A 13,449-nucleotide genomic window follows, 5' to 3' on the forward strand; every position below is an offset into this window, starting at 1 on the left:
TGTCCCTCTCCTTTCTCCCATTCACACTTCCATTTGGGGGATGTCAGCTGGGAGGTGTTAGTTCATGCTAGATCCTTTCCCATCCAATTATACCTATGCAGTTCCTCATATCCTGATATTGAGATGTTGGAGGACACCACAGAAGAACCAGAAGTGACTGTCCTACTTCTCTGCTTCATACTACCATAAATCTCCATGAGGTTCTTTTCTAAGTGGAGTATCTGAAACTCATCTCAGAGCCTGAAGAGAAAGAGGTCTTCTCTCTGTGATCCACATAAAGAGATTATACTGTTTCAGAGACCAATACATCTGTCTATCTTAGATATTTCATTATTGAAGTTGTAGAACAAAGTTTTGTATAAATGGCAAACATAGGAAGCTTGTCTCTACTGCTTGTAAACCAGCATATATCTGGTGCTCAAATATCCTTGTTCAAAACTAAATCCCATTTTTAGGCTTGGATAAAAACTATCAACAGCCAATTAACTAATTATTGCAAAAGATGCATTAGGTTTTACAGTTATTCTGCCTTAGCAGTTCAACCACATTATCTCTAATGCATAACTACTTCTCTTCTCTGTGTATTCCAGGTAAGTAACTGAGCCATGGTCAGTTTCAGCAAAAAACACTTCCAGATGTCCCACATGGGTTTAGAGTGAATGGGACCTCAGCTACTCCAGGATGGGATTGCCTCTAGGAACCCAAGTGCAAAAGGAGAAGATTTGGCCAGCAGCCTGCTACGAGTCACTCTGATTTGCTCTGTCCCAGGATTTGCACTTAGACTGGGCCAAATCCTTCTCTGGCATAATTATACTGATTGAATTGGGCTGGATTGGGCCCATGTATCGCAATACACAAATACACAAATGGCATTGCTGGAATGGGTCTACACTTTCTAAAGGTGGGAATGGGTGCCAGGTGGCAGCTGAGATGACAAAGCATGGTGGTTGTGCAGAAAAAAATTAATGCCTCCCAGAGTAGTAGCTCGGTAAGGTAAACTCTCTTGAAGAAAAGTGCTTTAACACAACTTAACACAAAGTAGCATAAAATAGGAACCAAGAATGATGGTGTCACTTCCAGGCCAGGGCTTCTATGCCTGTGAAGTAATCATCCAGAAAAGAAGCTAGGTGAGAGGATTATGAAGAGATCATGATGAAATGGCCAAGAGAGCAAATGTGACCCTTGTTAGCAATGAGCAGCACCTGAGGAAGAAGAGGAAAGTTACTACTTTTTGCCACATCCTCGAGGTGGTCATTGCTAGGTGCTGTAACCATTTCTAGTCTCAACACTTTAGCAAGGATGTTAATAAATACAAATGGTTCAGAAATAATGCCATCTGTGGAAAACCTCTCTCACGATGAGCACTTAAAGATCAACCTTGCTACCTCAAAGACAAGGCATAGGGGAGAGTAAATCTCTGCCTAAGACTACGTACATGGAGAGGAAAACCTACAGGCACTGGAGATTCTTCAGCAGGCTACAAACCTCTTGGACTCAAAAATGAGACAAACTGAAACAAGGAACAGAGTGCTAAACTGCCACAGTTGGAACAACTTCTCCAGCAAATCTGCCATTCCTGCAAGTCTTGCAATCAATAATGCTGTCATACAGAATAGCTCACTCAGAAATTAAACGCTAAATGAAGGACTCCATGAAATCCTATACCCTGTATTATCTAAGATAGTGTAGATGATCATGAGAGTCCCCTTGGGTCTTAAAAAATCTATAAGTGTAGTTAAGAGGACATGTACTTCTAGAGGCTAAGCATGAGGTCCTTAAAATTGTCAGGGATGTGTTTTCCCTCAAGGTTTTTCCTGAAGAAAGACTAAATTATTTCACCTAGAACTGGAAATTAAGCTGCAAAAGTGTCAAGTAACAAGCCCCAAAAAGATCAGATTTCCTCCTGATTTTCTGTTTTCCTTAACTCTAGGTGAAAATGTATACAGCCAATACATGAACTTTGTTTTTTGAAGAAGGCTTGAAAGGCTCCAGAGGCACACGGAAAGGAGGTCAGCACCCTCACAAGCAAATCTTATGAAAGGCAGATGCTGGCCACAGCCAGGTTTACATGAGGGCTCTAAAGAAATTGGTTCTTCCAAGCTTTTCTGCTTTCGATGACCTACGTAGCCCTGTGACAGGTGCGGTGTTGTACCACATTTCTGAGGGCTGGAATCTGGAGCAGTCTGTCCTGCTCTGTTCAGCCTCCTTTACTAACTCGAGTTTGTCACTTTGACTGAATGTCAGGAGGTTTTTACAATGCGAGGGTCCAAAATCATGTCTTGTCTAGTCATTCTTGTTTCCTCAGCCAGCTTCCTCTATTCCTGCTGCTAGTCTTATAGCAGCATACAGAAGATCAGCAATCCTCACAAAACTCATGCTCTAAGATTCGGTATTGCACATTTTCCAAGTGTATCATTTCAGATGGCAGTTTAAATCACTGGGAATAGAGCTGAGCTTCTTCATGAAATCATACTTGATTTGGTAAAGAGGAATTCCAGTAGAGTGAGGCTATGATCACCTCTATGTCATTTACAGCAGAATTTCCATCTTCTGCACATCTTTGACAAGTGCCAGGACTTGATGAAGAAGACCTTATTTTTCAGGTGGATCAATCCCCAACTTCATCCTCTAGCTACCAATGCCAAGAAGGTCTTCAGCTTGTATCTTTTAAGCACATTTTTGGTTTAGATGGGCAGAAAATATAGTGTGTTTATATGTATGAGCACTGCAAAATTACTGAATAAACCTAACAGCAGTTTTTCACAGTATGCTGCCTTTGGGAAACAGTGACTTGATTTTCTTATGCTATCAGTCCTAGAAATCATTGTCCTCTCCCCCTCCCCCCCAACAGGTATTTTTTTTGAATCCTTGTCTGACCCAATCTGCATTTAATTGGAACTTTTATCTCACTTTGCACTAATTCCTAACACATACCACTGACACCACCAGCTTTCCAAGTTCTCTTAGTGTTTTCCAGTTAGTCAGTAAAATGCTGTTGTTGAAACTAGCCTGGGAGGTGAATTCGTGGCAGAGAGGATACGACCAGTCTGTTTCAAATCCTGGACTTAGAGTTTTGAAAAATAAATTGTTAGGAAATTGTCATTTAATTCCTGTGCTTTGTTTTTTAATTGTATGATCTTAGAAGGAAATAGAGTTTAGTTTAAACTAAATTGCTGTTACTTTCCAACATACTTGAGTAAAGTCCCTGAGCTATAATAAAAATAATAAACATAAGCAGCTATTGCTAAACGAAAGTGAAGATTAAAGGTTGGATATCCTGACCTCTGCTTTGTGCTGACAAACTACACTGCATGTGCTTTTTCATTGTAGCCGTCTATTACTGTGTAAAACCTAAGTAACTCTTTATTGTGTTGCAGTATCATTTTTTAGGACAGCCTAGTATATTTTTAATGCAAAGAAAGATGCTGCCCTTGCCCAAGCCGGGTGATGCCGGGAAGCACGTTATCACATACAGAATGTTCATTAAAAGCGGATTAGGTGAAGATCTCATCAAACATACCGATTCTGCTTAAAATAAACGGCTTCTAAGCAGAGGAATTGTTAGAGGAATGGACGATAGGTACCGACTGGTTCGATCTGCATATTTTAAGAGAGTATTATTGAGCTGGTGTGTGTGGAACTAGGCTCTTTACTTCAGCAGTTCTGCTTAGTTTACTCGAACAGAGGAGTAACCATCAGTAAAAATGTTAGAGGTTATTTGATGATAAAATGTGGAGACTTAATAAAAAGATATCCCAAGCATGAAAAGTTAGAAGAACGCTGCTTAAAAATGAACTAATTAAAAAAATATTTTAAATGAAATGCAGCTTTCACTGTTAGGTTCTAGATTTCTCTCCCCCAAACATTAGACAAAATTGCATTGTTTACAAAAATTTATTAATACAAATGTTACACACTTTAGATAACAGTTATCAAAGTCCTAGTTATAGATATCATGTGTGTAATAATACTTTAAGGTTTTTTTATATTCATTTGCACACAAAATAAGTTCTCCAAGACTAACATCTACCTACTATGACTGTATCTCAAATCTGCTCAAATTTTGGTAAGGCTGTTGGCGTTTCTAAAAAAAAAAAAAAAAACAAACAAAAAAAAACAACCAAAAAAAAAACCATACAAAGGATAATAACCTAGGTGATCACTTCAAAATGCTTGCGAGTAGCCACTGAACTCTAACTGATAAGGTCATAAATAAAACGTCAAGAGAGCCCTATGTCATTATACCACAGCCGACACAAACACAGCCCATTGCCAAAGAACAGAAGTACGACTAAAACGCAAGCCGATGTGTTGCAGCATCGTAGGGCCACTAAATAGCCATCCGTGAACTCGTGGCGATTTACAAGGTGAAGAGAAGGCACGAAAGCTGCAAACTGCGCCCCGCGTCCCTCCGCCCCCGCAGCCCGCGCCGGCGGCAGGGCAGGCAGCGCGAGCTGCCCCGGCAGCCCGGGCGGGCACTGCCGACAGCGCGGGCAGGCCAGGCGGCCCGGCGGAGCGGAGCGGATCCGCAGCGCCTGCCCGCTCCGCCGGGCTCTGCCCACTTCTCCCGCTCCTCCTCTCCGGCGGCTATTCCCGGCCCGGGAAGGAGGTTTTTACCCGCCACTTTTTTTCTTTTTTTTTTTTTTTTTTTTAAGGTGGGGGGGTGGTGGCGGTGGTGTTGCTTTCCGACGTCTTGAATGCGGGGCTCGGTTTGTTTCTTTGGAAACACTCCTGTAAGGTTTGTGTGGTGAGCTGGAAGGAAGCAGGTACCTGCGTGTCCTCCTTCGCCACCTGCCCGGGCGGAGGGACGGGGCCAGCCCCCGGGCGGAAGGTAAGATAGGAGTCCGTACATAGAAAGATGAGGTGAAAATGGTTTATCTCGTTAGAAACCGGACCACAGGTGAACACTACACATTCTTTTATGACAAAAGTTTGTTTTATGAAATAAATTTTACTAAGCAATAAGCCAGAATGTAGAAAAATACATTTTACCTCCAAACTCAATAAACAAGGAACAAAAACTTTCGTAGTAGTGCATAATTCTTTAGTGGTAGCTACAACAGGGGTTCCTAAACTCGTACAATAAGAGCTTGCATAAAACAGAACAAAGGAGTGAGAGAGCGTTCACAATCTTTTTTTTTTTTTTTTCCCCAAAAGAACACAACCCAAAAAGGTGACTCAGGTGGGTTAAACAGAGCTCGGAAAAGTGCGAAGAGAGGATGAGAGGCGGGAAGGTCTACAAGAAAAAAAAAAACAAACAAACAAACAAACAAAAAAAAACAATCAAAGAAAAGAGCAACTCCGACCGAAAAAAGCAAAGGCGAGAACCCTGCTCATTACACATGATGAGAAGCATGGACAGCACTGGAGAGTAACACACTGTACTTTGCATCCAGGTCCAGTACCGAGCTGCCCGGGGCAGTTGGGTAGCGGATCGGAGGTGGGATCGTCTCGTTTTCCCTCGACCCTGCGGCACCGGCTCCGGTACCGGCTCCGGTCGCCCCCGCTCACTTCCCCACTCTTCCCAAACGGGTCCTGTCTCCACTTTCGCTTTGTTCTGCAACTCTGCCCAGCCAGCCAGAAGAGCAGTGCACGGGGCTTAGTCCTTACTAACCTTGCTGCTGGTTCCGGATTTAGGGGTTGGGGGTCAGGGTTTGGCTTTTTTTGGTTTTGTTTTGATTTTTTGTTGTTGTTGTTATTTTGGTTTGGGTTTTTTTTTAACTATTTCTCCCTCCAACAGGCAACAGAGATGCACAATTTGGATCGAGCTGTTGTTTTCACAAGAGAATTATCCTCTAAGCTCATTGTTTGAGACACTAATACAGATACAACTGGAATCAAAGAAAGCAGGAGAAAAAAAATAATCGAAATCTAGAGGAAGGGGGATGCTGCCCCTTCAGAGAGGCTAGTGGCAAAAGAGCCTGCCTTGAGACTCACCGGGGGAAGAATCTGCTTCACCAATCCTCCCAAATCATTTTCCTCATAATCCCCTGGGAGCACGGCATCCTTCTCTATGTACAGTAGCAAATGGTGAAAATTAATGTCTTTGACCCTGTCGTGGATAAAAATACTATCCTTTTAATTTCCGTTACAAAAATAGGAGTAATATTCAAAACAATGATTGTCTTTTTTTTCTATTTATTTTATATAAAAACATAAACAGCTCAGGCAAATTCTTGTTCTTGTGCAGGCTTTATATGAAGAATTGTTCTTTAGTATTCGTAGTAGTCTTTATATATATATATTTATATATTATATATAACTTAATGATTGGTCCACAAAGTAGATCTGTGCGTTTCTCTAGTGCTTTGTACAAAAGAAAAACAATATTATTATCAAAATATTCATTTAATGGCTTTACTTCATACATAAATACATGTTTAGATAACACAGGAGCGGTGATTGTTCAGTCAGTTTAGAAATTACTTTTGTTCTTGTTTAGATTTTTTGTTGTTGTTGGGTCTCTCTCTCTCTCTGTCTCTCTCTCTCTCTCAGGACTTTGTATACACAGGAGTGGCTGGTTACTCATCGCTACAAATACGCTACTCGGCGTCCTTTGTTTTTAACTCTTTGTTTATACCTTTTCCCCAGGACGGCTGCTAAGTATTTCTTGACAGCCATTTGTTTCCGGTAGCGGCTGTAGCTGTCCGTGAAGATCCCGTCTATGTGCCGCTTGGTCAGCGGTTCCGACTCGTCCCCCAGGCCGCCGCTGGCACCGCTGCAAGCACCGAGAAGCACAGCTGCATCAGGGGGGGCCGCTCCGCCCCCTTCCGCACCCCTCCGCCCCCACCCCGGCCCCGCGCAGCCCCGCGGCGGCCGCTGTCCCCGGCGCAACACGTTGCGCGGAAGATGCGCGGGGAGACAAAGGCCGCGCCCACGCGGTGCGAGCAAGTGGCGGCGGCGGCGGCGGCGGGAGAGACAATATCTCCCCGCCATGAATTATTCATTGCGGCAGGGAAAGCTGTTCTCCCCGGGGCTTTATTAACGTGTTACCTTCTGCCGAAGGGCGGCGGGTGGCACCGGGCTCGCCCCCGCTCCGCCGGTGGCGGGGGGGAGCCCCGCCCGGCGCCTCGGGGTGCGCGGGGCTGCAGCCGAGCAAGCCCCCCTCCCACCCCCGCTTCAGCCGAGCCCTCGGTCATCGCTTCCGACAGACGGCTCCCCCCAGCAAACCGGGAGCAAAAAAAAAACCGGTAGTTACCTAGTTTTAAATCAGCCGGTTGCACAAAATTATAGAGACATATATACAAATATACATATACACACATATATACCCGAGCGTCTTACACCAAACGGACCTCCGTGAGCGCCGGCGCTGACGGCCGGGCTCACGCTGCGCCGGGAGCGGGCTGGGAGCCGCGGCCGGAGGCGGCTGAGGTTTGGGGAGCCGGACTCCCCCCCGCCCCGCTGCCGGAGCAACAAATTCCCAGCCCCGGCCGGGGCAGCTTTGTTCCCTCCAGCCGCGGCCTTTTTAAGCGCCTCCGCTCCAGCAGCACCAACGCCCACCGCGGAAAAGAGCGAGCAGAAACCCTTACCCGACCCGCTTGGCCATCAGGGAGTGCAAATATTTCCTGGCGGATAACTGGCCCAGCAGTTTCCTGTAGGCTTTGTTGAAGATCCCATCGGCGTGCCTGGGCGGAGGAAAGAGCCCGCGGGTGAGCGGCGAGGCCCGGGAGCCGGCTGCGGCGGGGTGCGGAAGCCCGGGCGGCGGCGGTGGCCGTCCTTCCCCGCCAGCGAGCGGAGGGCGGCATCTCCCCGCGTCCCCCGGGACCCCTCTTCCCCACCCAGACCCCTCCCCGCCGCACTTGCTTGGCTCCGCGCTGGCTGGGCATTTCTGCTCCGTTTGCGGGAGCATAGCTAGCCCTCCCCGGCGCGGGAGGCTCCCCGCTCCCTCCCCCGCGCTGCTGGAGGTAAGGCAGCTTTTCCCTTTCTTCTAGGCTTTGAACTGGGCACCGGGACCCGGGCAGCGTGGTCGTTTGTTTGGGTTCGGGTTTTTTGGTTTTGGTTTTTTTTTTTTTTTGGTTGCTGCTGCCTTCTTGGGTGGTATTATTATTTTTCCCCCCAATCGGCTCGGGCAGACCCGTTTTGCTTCCGGTCAAAATTCACGGCTGACACCCCGCGAGTTGCAGTCACCTCTTTTCCGGTGGGTAATACAAGGTGTACATCTCGCCGATCATGGAGGACGGATTCGCTATGCCGAGGGGCTCGTGGTCATAGGCGAAGTCCTGCAAGGTGTTCGCGTCCTCGTCGTAGACTTCATCCCCCAGCCTGGCAACGAGACCAGCAAGGGGAAGGAGTCAGCCGGGCTCCGCGGGGCGCTCCGCTCCTCTCCCCGCCGCCGGCTCCCGGCTGCCTCGGTGACCACCCCCCGACGGAGCCGACCCGGGCGCCCCGGGAGCCCCGTCCGTCTGCCCCCATCCCCTCTCGGCGCCCGCCCGCTCCCCATCCCCGCCCTCCGCCTCCTCTGCGGGGCAGGACCACGGGGGGAGGGAACACACCACCCGCCGCCAGACGTGCTCCCAGAAAAGCCCCAAACATCCCCCCCCGCCTCGGCCCGAGCAAGAGCCCCTCTCTGCCATAGCCACGGCTGGTGCCTCCCGAGCGGAGCGCGCGCACGCACACACAGGCGTGCAGGCTGCCGCACACACACACACACACACACATACGCGTTTGTGTGCCAGGGGCTGGGCGGGAGCCAAGCAGCCTCCCCGGCGGAGACGGGGCGGTGAGCGGCAGCCCCCGCCGCCGGGGGCCGGGCGCCGCTCCTCCCCGCAGCGCCCGTCGGGCCGGAGCTGGGTTGGCCTGGGCTGGGGCGGGGGGCCTTCGCCTGTTGTTGTTTTTCGTTGAATGGTGCCTCTGCCCTTTGAGATCTCGCCAGTTTTGTTCCCCCCCATCCCCCCTCCATCCCCACCCCCCGGCTCTCTGCCTCCCTCTCTGCAGTACGATGTAGGTCATTGTACGTTACAGGCAGCTATTTTTGTCTGTGAGCTTTAGCGGAGGTATTAATAATAGATGCCGCTAAAGTGTTTCACTCCTGCTAATTCAGGCTCTTGAATGAAGAGAGCCAGCTTGCTGCCGGCTAATGGCCCCGCAGGCCACTGAGCCCGCTGCCCCGCAGCCCCGCTGCCCGGGGAGGGGAAAAGGGCTGCTCTGAGCCAGCCCCGACGGGCTCCCGGTTCGTGCAAGGACACCTCGGAGCCCCAAAAAGGACACCTTCCTCGGACAGCCTTGCGCGCCCGGCATCGCCCCCCGCTCACAGCTGAGCCGCACGGCGGTGACCCCGCAGGGCACCCCGGAATAGAGCCGAGCGCTGGTGGGGCAGGACAACAGCACCGAGCCCAAAACTCCACCCAAGCCAAGCAACACCGGTCACCCAAGGAGGGTGGAACCAGCGGCCGTCCCTGACCGGGTACCCTGCGCCCCCAGCCACGGCCCAGCATGGGAAACTCGCTTGTGCCAACACCCCTGGGGGTCCCCCAGTCCTGCCCCAACACAGCGGGGTCCAAACGTCCCCGGCTCCCAGGTGGAAAGGGACAGCACGGGCAACAGCCTGCGGTGGAGTCGAGCAAGACAACTCCGATCAGACCCAGAAAACCAAACCACCTTGTGTCAGCCGCTCTCCCGCTTGAGAAGGGAAGTGGTATACAGACAGGTAAACAGGGGATGAGACTGAATCCCCGCCAACTCCAATGCTGCTACACGAACCGTGACAGCTCTCACATGCTTGCAGCCAACGGCGCATCCGTCCCCCCGCCCCGCTCCCCCCGGTCCGGACAGGCGATCCTCGCCTTTCACACTGGGCGAGCTGCGGGCAACCGAAAGCGGCCGGGGCCCGCGCAGGACAGGGGGGAGGCGGGGTGGGGGGAGCTTCTGGGCCATCGAGATGCGGCCGGGACCTCGGCCCCCTCCCGCAGCAGAGCAGGTCCCCCGCTCCCCGGGGACAGGAGGCTGCAGGTTAACCTCGCCGGGATCCCGGGGAGCGGCCCTGGGGGAAGCCAGTGCTGCAGCCGGGGGGGACCCCCTCCCTGCCTGACCATCCCGGCAGCTCCCATCCCGGGGCGGAGAGGGTGGGCACACAGCAGGGGGGGGTTCGTTTGGTGACTCCCCCCCACGTCCCCTTCCACTTTCCTCCCCGGTAAGATTCCCCTGCCCTTAGTAGAGCCGAGGCAGTGGGGGCCTGAAGGAGTCCCGGCGGAGCCCCAGAGCGGGGGACGGACCTACCTGAGCGCCGGGTACTGAAAGCCGGCCGCAGGTGAGCAGTAGACGCTGCAGTGCATTATTATGCCATAGATCAGGAGTGCTAGGATCGCTTTGCTACACATTGCCACTCTGTGCGGGAGGGAAAGGAAAACTGCTGTCAAAAAAAAAAACAAAACCAAAAAACAAAACCAAAAAACGACCCCACGACCCACCAAGCCCCCTGCCGAGCCTGCGGGGGAGGGAGGCAGCGCGGCCCCTGGGGGCGAGCGCCCAGGGCAGCCGGGTGCCGGCGCGGAGCGGCGCGGAGAGGCGCGGAGCGGTGCCCGGTACAGAGCGCTGCCGCCGCCGCCCTCCCGCCGGCCGGCCCCGGGAGCGCTGCGGAAAGGCCTGGCGAGCCGCCTCGTGTCCTTACCATTAAACTCTAAATACCCGGCACTAAGAGCGTTTGGCTGCGAAACTAAAAGGGCAGGTCTTAAAAAAAAAAAAATTTAAAAAAAAAAAAAAAAAGGAAGGAGAAAAAAGACCCAAAATGGTAGGAGGGGGGGAATCGAGCTGTCTCCCAAGTTGCGTCCGAAAGGAGTTAAAACGCTCGTGGCATCGCCTCTCCGATGGGCAAAGGACCCGCGGGATGAAGAAGACGCAAAAGCAGCAGTTAGTTGTTTGCTAGTTTTAGGGTAATCCGCTCCAAAAAGAAAAAGAGAGAGAGGAGAGAAGGGAAAAAAAATATAAAGGAAAAAAAGTTTGCAGGTAGCAGCACAGATCTGGAGTGGAGTCTGCAAGGGAAGGGAGAAAGAGGGATGGAGCGCGATGTCGCCGGAGAAGAGAGCGCAAGGGGAAGGGGGGAAGAGAGCGAGCGAGCCCGGGAGGGAGCGGAGGCGGGGAGCCTCGGGCTGGCTGCGTGCGATGTTGTCTTCCCCAGATCTCTCCCCTCACTGAGCGTCTTCAGCCTTCTCCTCTTCTTCTCTTCCTGCTCGGTGGCTCCAAACTTGACAGCCTTCCGTCTGATAAGCAATTAGCAACAAAATCTTTGCAAACACCCCGCTTCAGCAAGAGCCCTCTTCGTAAATATTTGCCTGCTTGTTACCTTAGAGGACGGGCAATATTGTTTGTTGCCCCCGTGATGGAGTCCGGATTTTTATTCATGAATCAAATACCTTTTTTTTTTTCCCCCAGTCACGTAATAATCGGGTATCAGAAAAGACGTCACCACCCCAATTCCTCAAGGAACACAGTTCTGTGTCGTCCTCAAAGATGAGCTTATCAGGAGTCATAAAGCTTCTCATAAACACCAACCCACACTTCCCCCCCCCCAAAAAAAAAGGAAAAAAACCCCAACCAAACCCAAAACCAACAAGCAAACAGCAACACACAGAAAGTCCCACAAACCTAAAAGGATGCTCCCCACGGTCAAGTTTTGCCTGCCGTGGGAAGGGACTGGGAGGTGGAGGAGGGCGGCTTGGAGCGGGGTGGGGGTCCCCGTACTTGGTGGGCTCCCTCGCGGCTTTGTTTCGCGTCTCTCCGCGGGGCCACCTCACCCCGCGCCGGCGCCGAAGTCCGCCGCTGGGCGCGGGCCCCCGCGGAGCCGCCCGGGGCTGAGTGCGCAGGCGGAGCAGCCTTGGCACGGAACCCCCACTTCCACGGAGATTTGGGGATAGGAGTGCCTTTTTTTTTTCTTAGCCGCCCCCTTCTTTTCTTTTTCTCTTTTTCTTTTACTTTTTCTTTTTTCAAGAATTGTTAGTATCGTTCTCCTTATGCATGCCCCCCCCCGGGGGGGGGACACCAGCAGCGCCGTAACAGCTCCGCGTGTACTGCGGGGAGGGTCCCACGCGCGGCCGCCGCGGCCCAGGGGTGGTGGGGGCGACTTCCCCCCCCCCCTCCGCGTTGGCCCGCCTCTTTCCCCTCCCTGCCTTGTGCAGGGACAGATGTGCGACTCGCAGCGCTTGGCAGAGCGGGAGGGGAGAGGATCGCCATCAGAAAAACAAAGGGAAAAAGGAAAAAAAAGTTGATTTGCCAGAGGGACTGGGAGGGAAATCCCTTCTCTGGGGACTTCTCCGCCGCGGGGATTATTTTCCCCAAGTAATGCGGAAGGCGGCGAGCGCCGGGCGCGGACCACCGGAGGTCTCCCAGCCGCTGCGCCTGGGCTCATCTCCGCGCTCTCCTCCCTCAGCGGCCGAAAATCAGCCTTTCATTTCCGAGAATTACTCAAAGAAATACAGGCTGCAGGAGCCATTACCGCACATTTTAATTATTAGGATCATAAGCAGAGAGTTCAGGAAGCAGCAATAATATAGTTCTCCTGTTTCCTATTTGAATGGGTTTGGTGTAACACGCTTAGATGAGTTATTTGAGCCCAAATCGATTTCTCGAAAACAACAACAAAAAACACACCACACAATTACATTCCTATTATGGTCATTTAAGGTTTCAATATTTTCCGGAGAGAAAGGAAATTCAACGTGAATGAATTATTCCCGTACGAACGGCCACCGACGCGGGAAGACAGGACTCGGGATGCAGCAGGACGCTAGCTATCCCAGTCGTCGTCCCGTACCGGGCGTGTAGGACCGGGAAGGGTTCCCCAAGTACGAACGCGATGCGCTTCCCCGCCGGCGGCCGCTGGCGCAGCTCCCGTTGCTCGTCCGCGGAGCGCGGGGAGCGGCGGGAGCTGCGCCAGCGCGGAGCGTCTCCGTGAGCGGACGGCGCCACCGCGCGGACAGCAGCGCGCCTGAGGCCGCCGCCGCGGAGCCACCCTGGAGCGGTGGGGGTCCGTGTGTGCCCCGTCCTCTCGGCTGGGGTGAGCTGGGGAGAACCCCCGCAGTCCTCGCCGGGCTCCCGGTCCCGGCTGTGAAGGCGGCTGGCGAAGAAGGGTTTGTCCTCTGCCTTCCCTCGCTGCCAGCATCGGGCTTTGGGAGCTGTTGGGTTGTGGGGTTTGGGGTTTTTTGTTGTTGTTGTTTCCTTTGAAATGACTCTGTGATAGCAGGTGTAAATACAGGCTTTTCTAGTAACTTCGGTTCACAGGCTTGAACCACACAGCCTAAAGAAGTAAATATTCTGTCTTTCCAAAGAGACCAGAATCGCGGGCAATAAGTTTTAAAGCTGTGGCTGTTTTCGCTTTAGAAAAGCTACTTTCAGCTACTTTTTATTCACATTGCCTCATTTCCTCTCCTCCCTCCCCACTTCCCCAGATCCTTACAGAAAGAACCAGGATGCCTGAAATACTGGGCATCAGCAGCGATGAGACACAGATTCCCG

General features: G+C 51.8%; 1 protein-coding gene across 12 annotated transcripts; it reads right to left on the reverse strand.

Annotated features, from left to right (window-relative positions):
• Nucleotides 1-3,875: 3,875 nt before the first annotated feature.
• Nucleotides 3,876-11,989, reverse strand: ADCYAP1 (adenylate cyclase activating polypeptide 1). 12 transcript variants are annotated; one of them, XM_069779107.1, is made up of 7 exons: nt 11,282-11,493; nt 10,219-10,326; nt 8,131-8,265; nt 7,533-7,628; nt 6,581-6,718; nt 5,938-6,052; nt 3,876-4,791 (listed from the first exon to the last, which is right to left on the reverse strand). In XM_069779107.1, exons 1-7 carry the CDS (start codon nt 11,338-11,340, stop codon nt 4,651-4,653), a joined length of 792 nt encoding a protein of 263 aa, XP_069635208.1. In that variant the 5' UTR covers nt 11,341-11,493; the 3' UTR covers nt 3,876-4,650. The 12 variants fall into 12 exon arrangements, with proteins under 12 accessions (XP_069635208.1, XP_069635218.1, XP_069635210.1 ...); XM_069779117.1 differs by having other exon boundaries at nt 4,659-4,791; nt 5,938-6,011; nt 11,282-11,481; XM_069779109.1 differs by lacking the exons at nt 3,876-4,791; nt 11,282-11,493 and adding exons at nt 4,860-5,236; nt 11,584-11,989.
• Nucleotides 11,990-13,449: the final 1,460 nt, after the last annotated feature.

Source organism: Haliaeetus albicilla, chromosome 3 (assembly GCF_947461875.1).
Source record: "Haliaeetus albicilla chromosome 3, bHalAlb1.1, whole genome shotgun sequence".
Classification (NCBI taxonomy): Eukaryota; Metazoa; Chordata; class Aves; order Accipitriformes; family Accipitridae; genus Haliaeetus; species Haliaeetus albicilla.

Excerpts from the sequence above, each read along its gene's own strand:
- ADCYAP1 (XM_069779106.1), bottom strand. The coding sequence starts at position 11,340 with ATGAATAAAAATCCGGACTCCATCACGGGGGCAACAAACAATATTGCC. Across the intron at positions 7,629-8,130 it reads TATTACCCACCGGAAAAGAG|GCACGCCGATGGGATCTTCA; the intron begins GTGACTGCAACT and ends TCCTCCGCCCAG. Across the intron at positions 6,719-7,532 it reads CTGATGGCCAAGCGGGTCGG|CGGTGCCAGCGGCGGCCTGG; the intron begins GTAAGGGTTTCT and ends CGGTGCTTGCAG.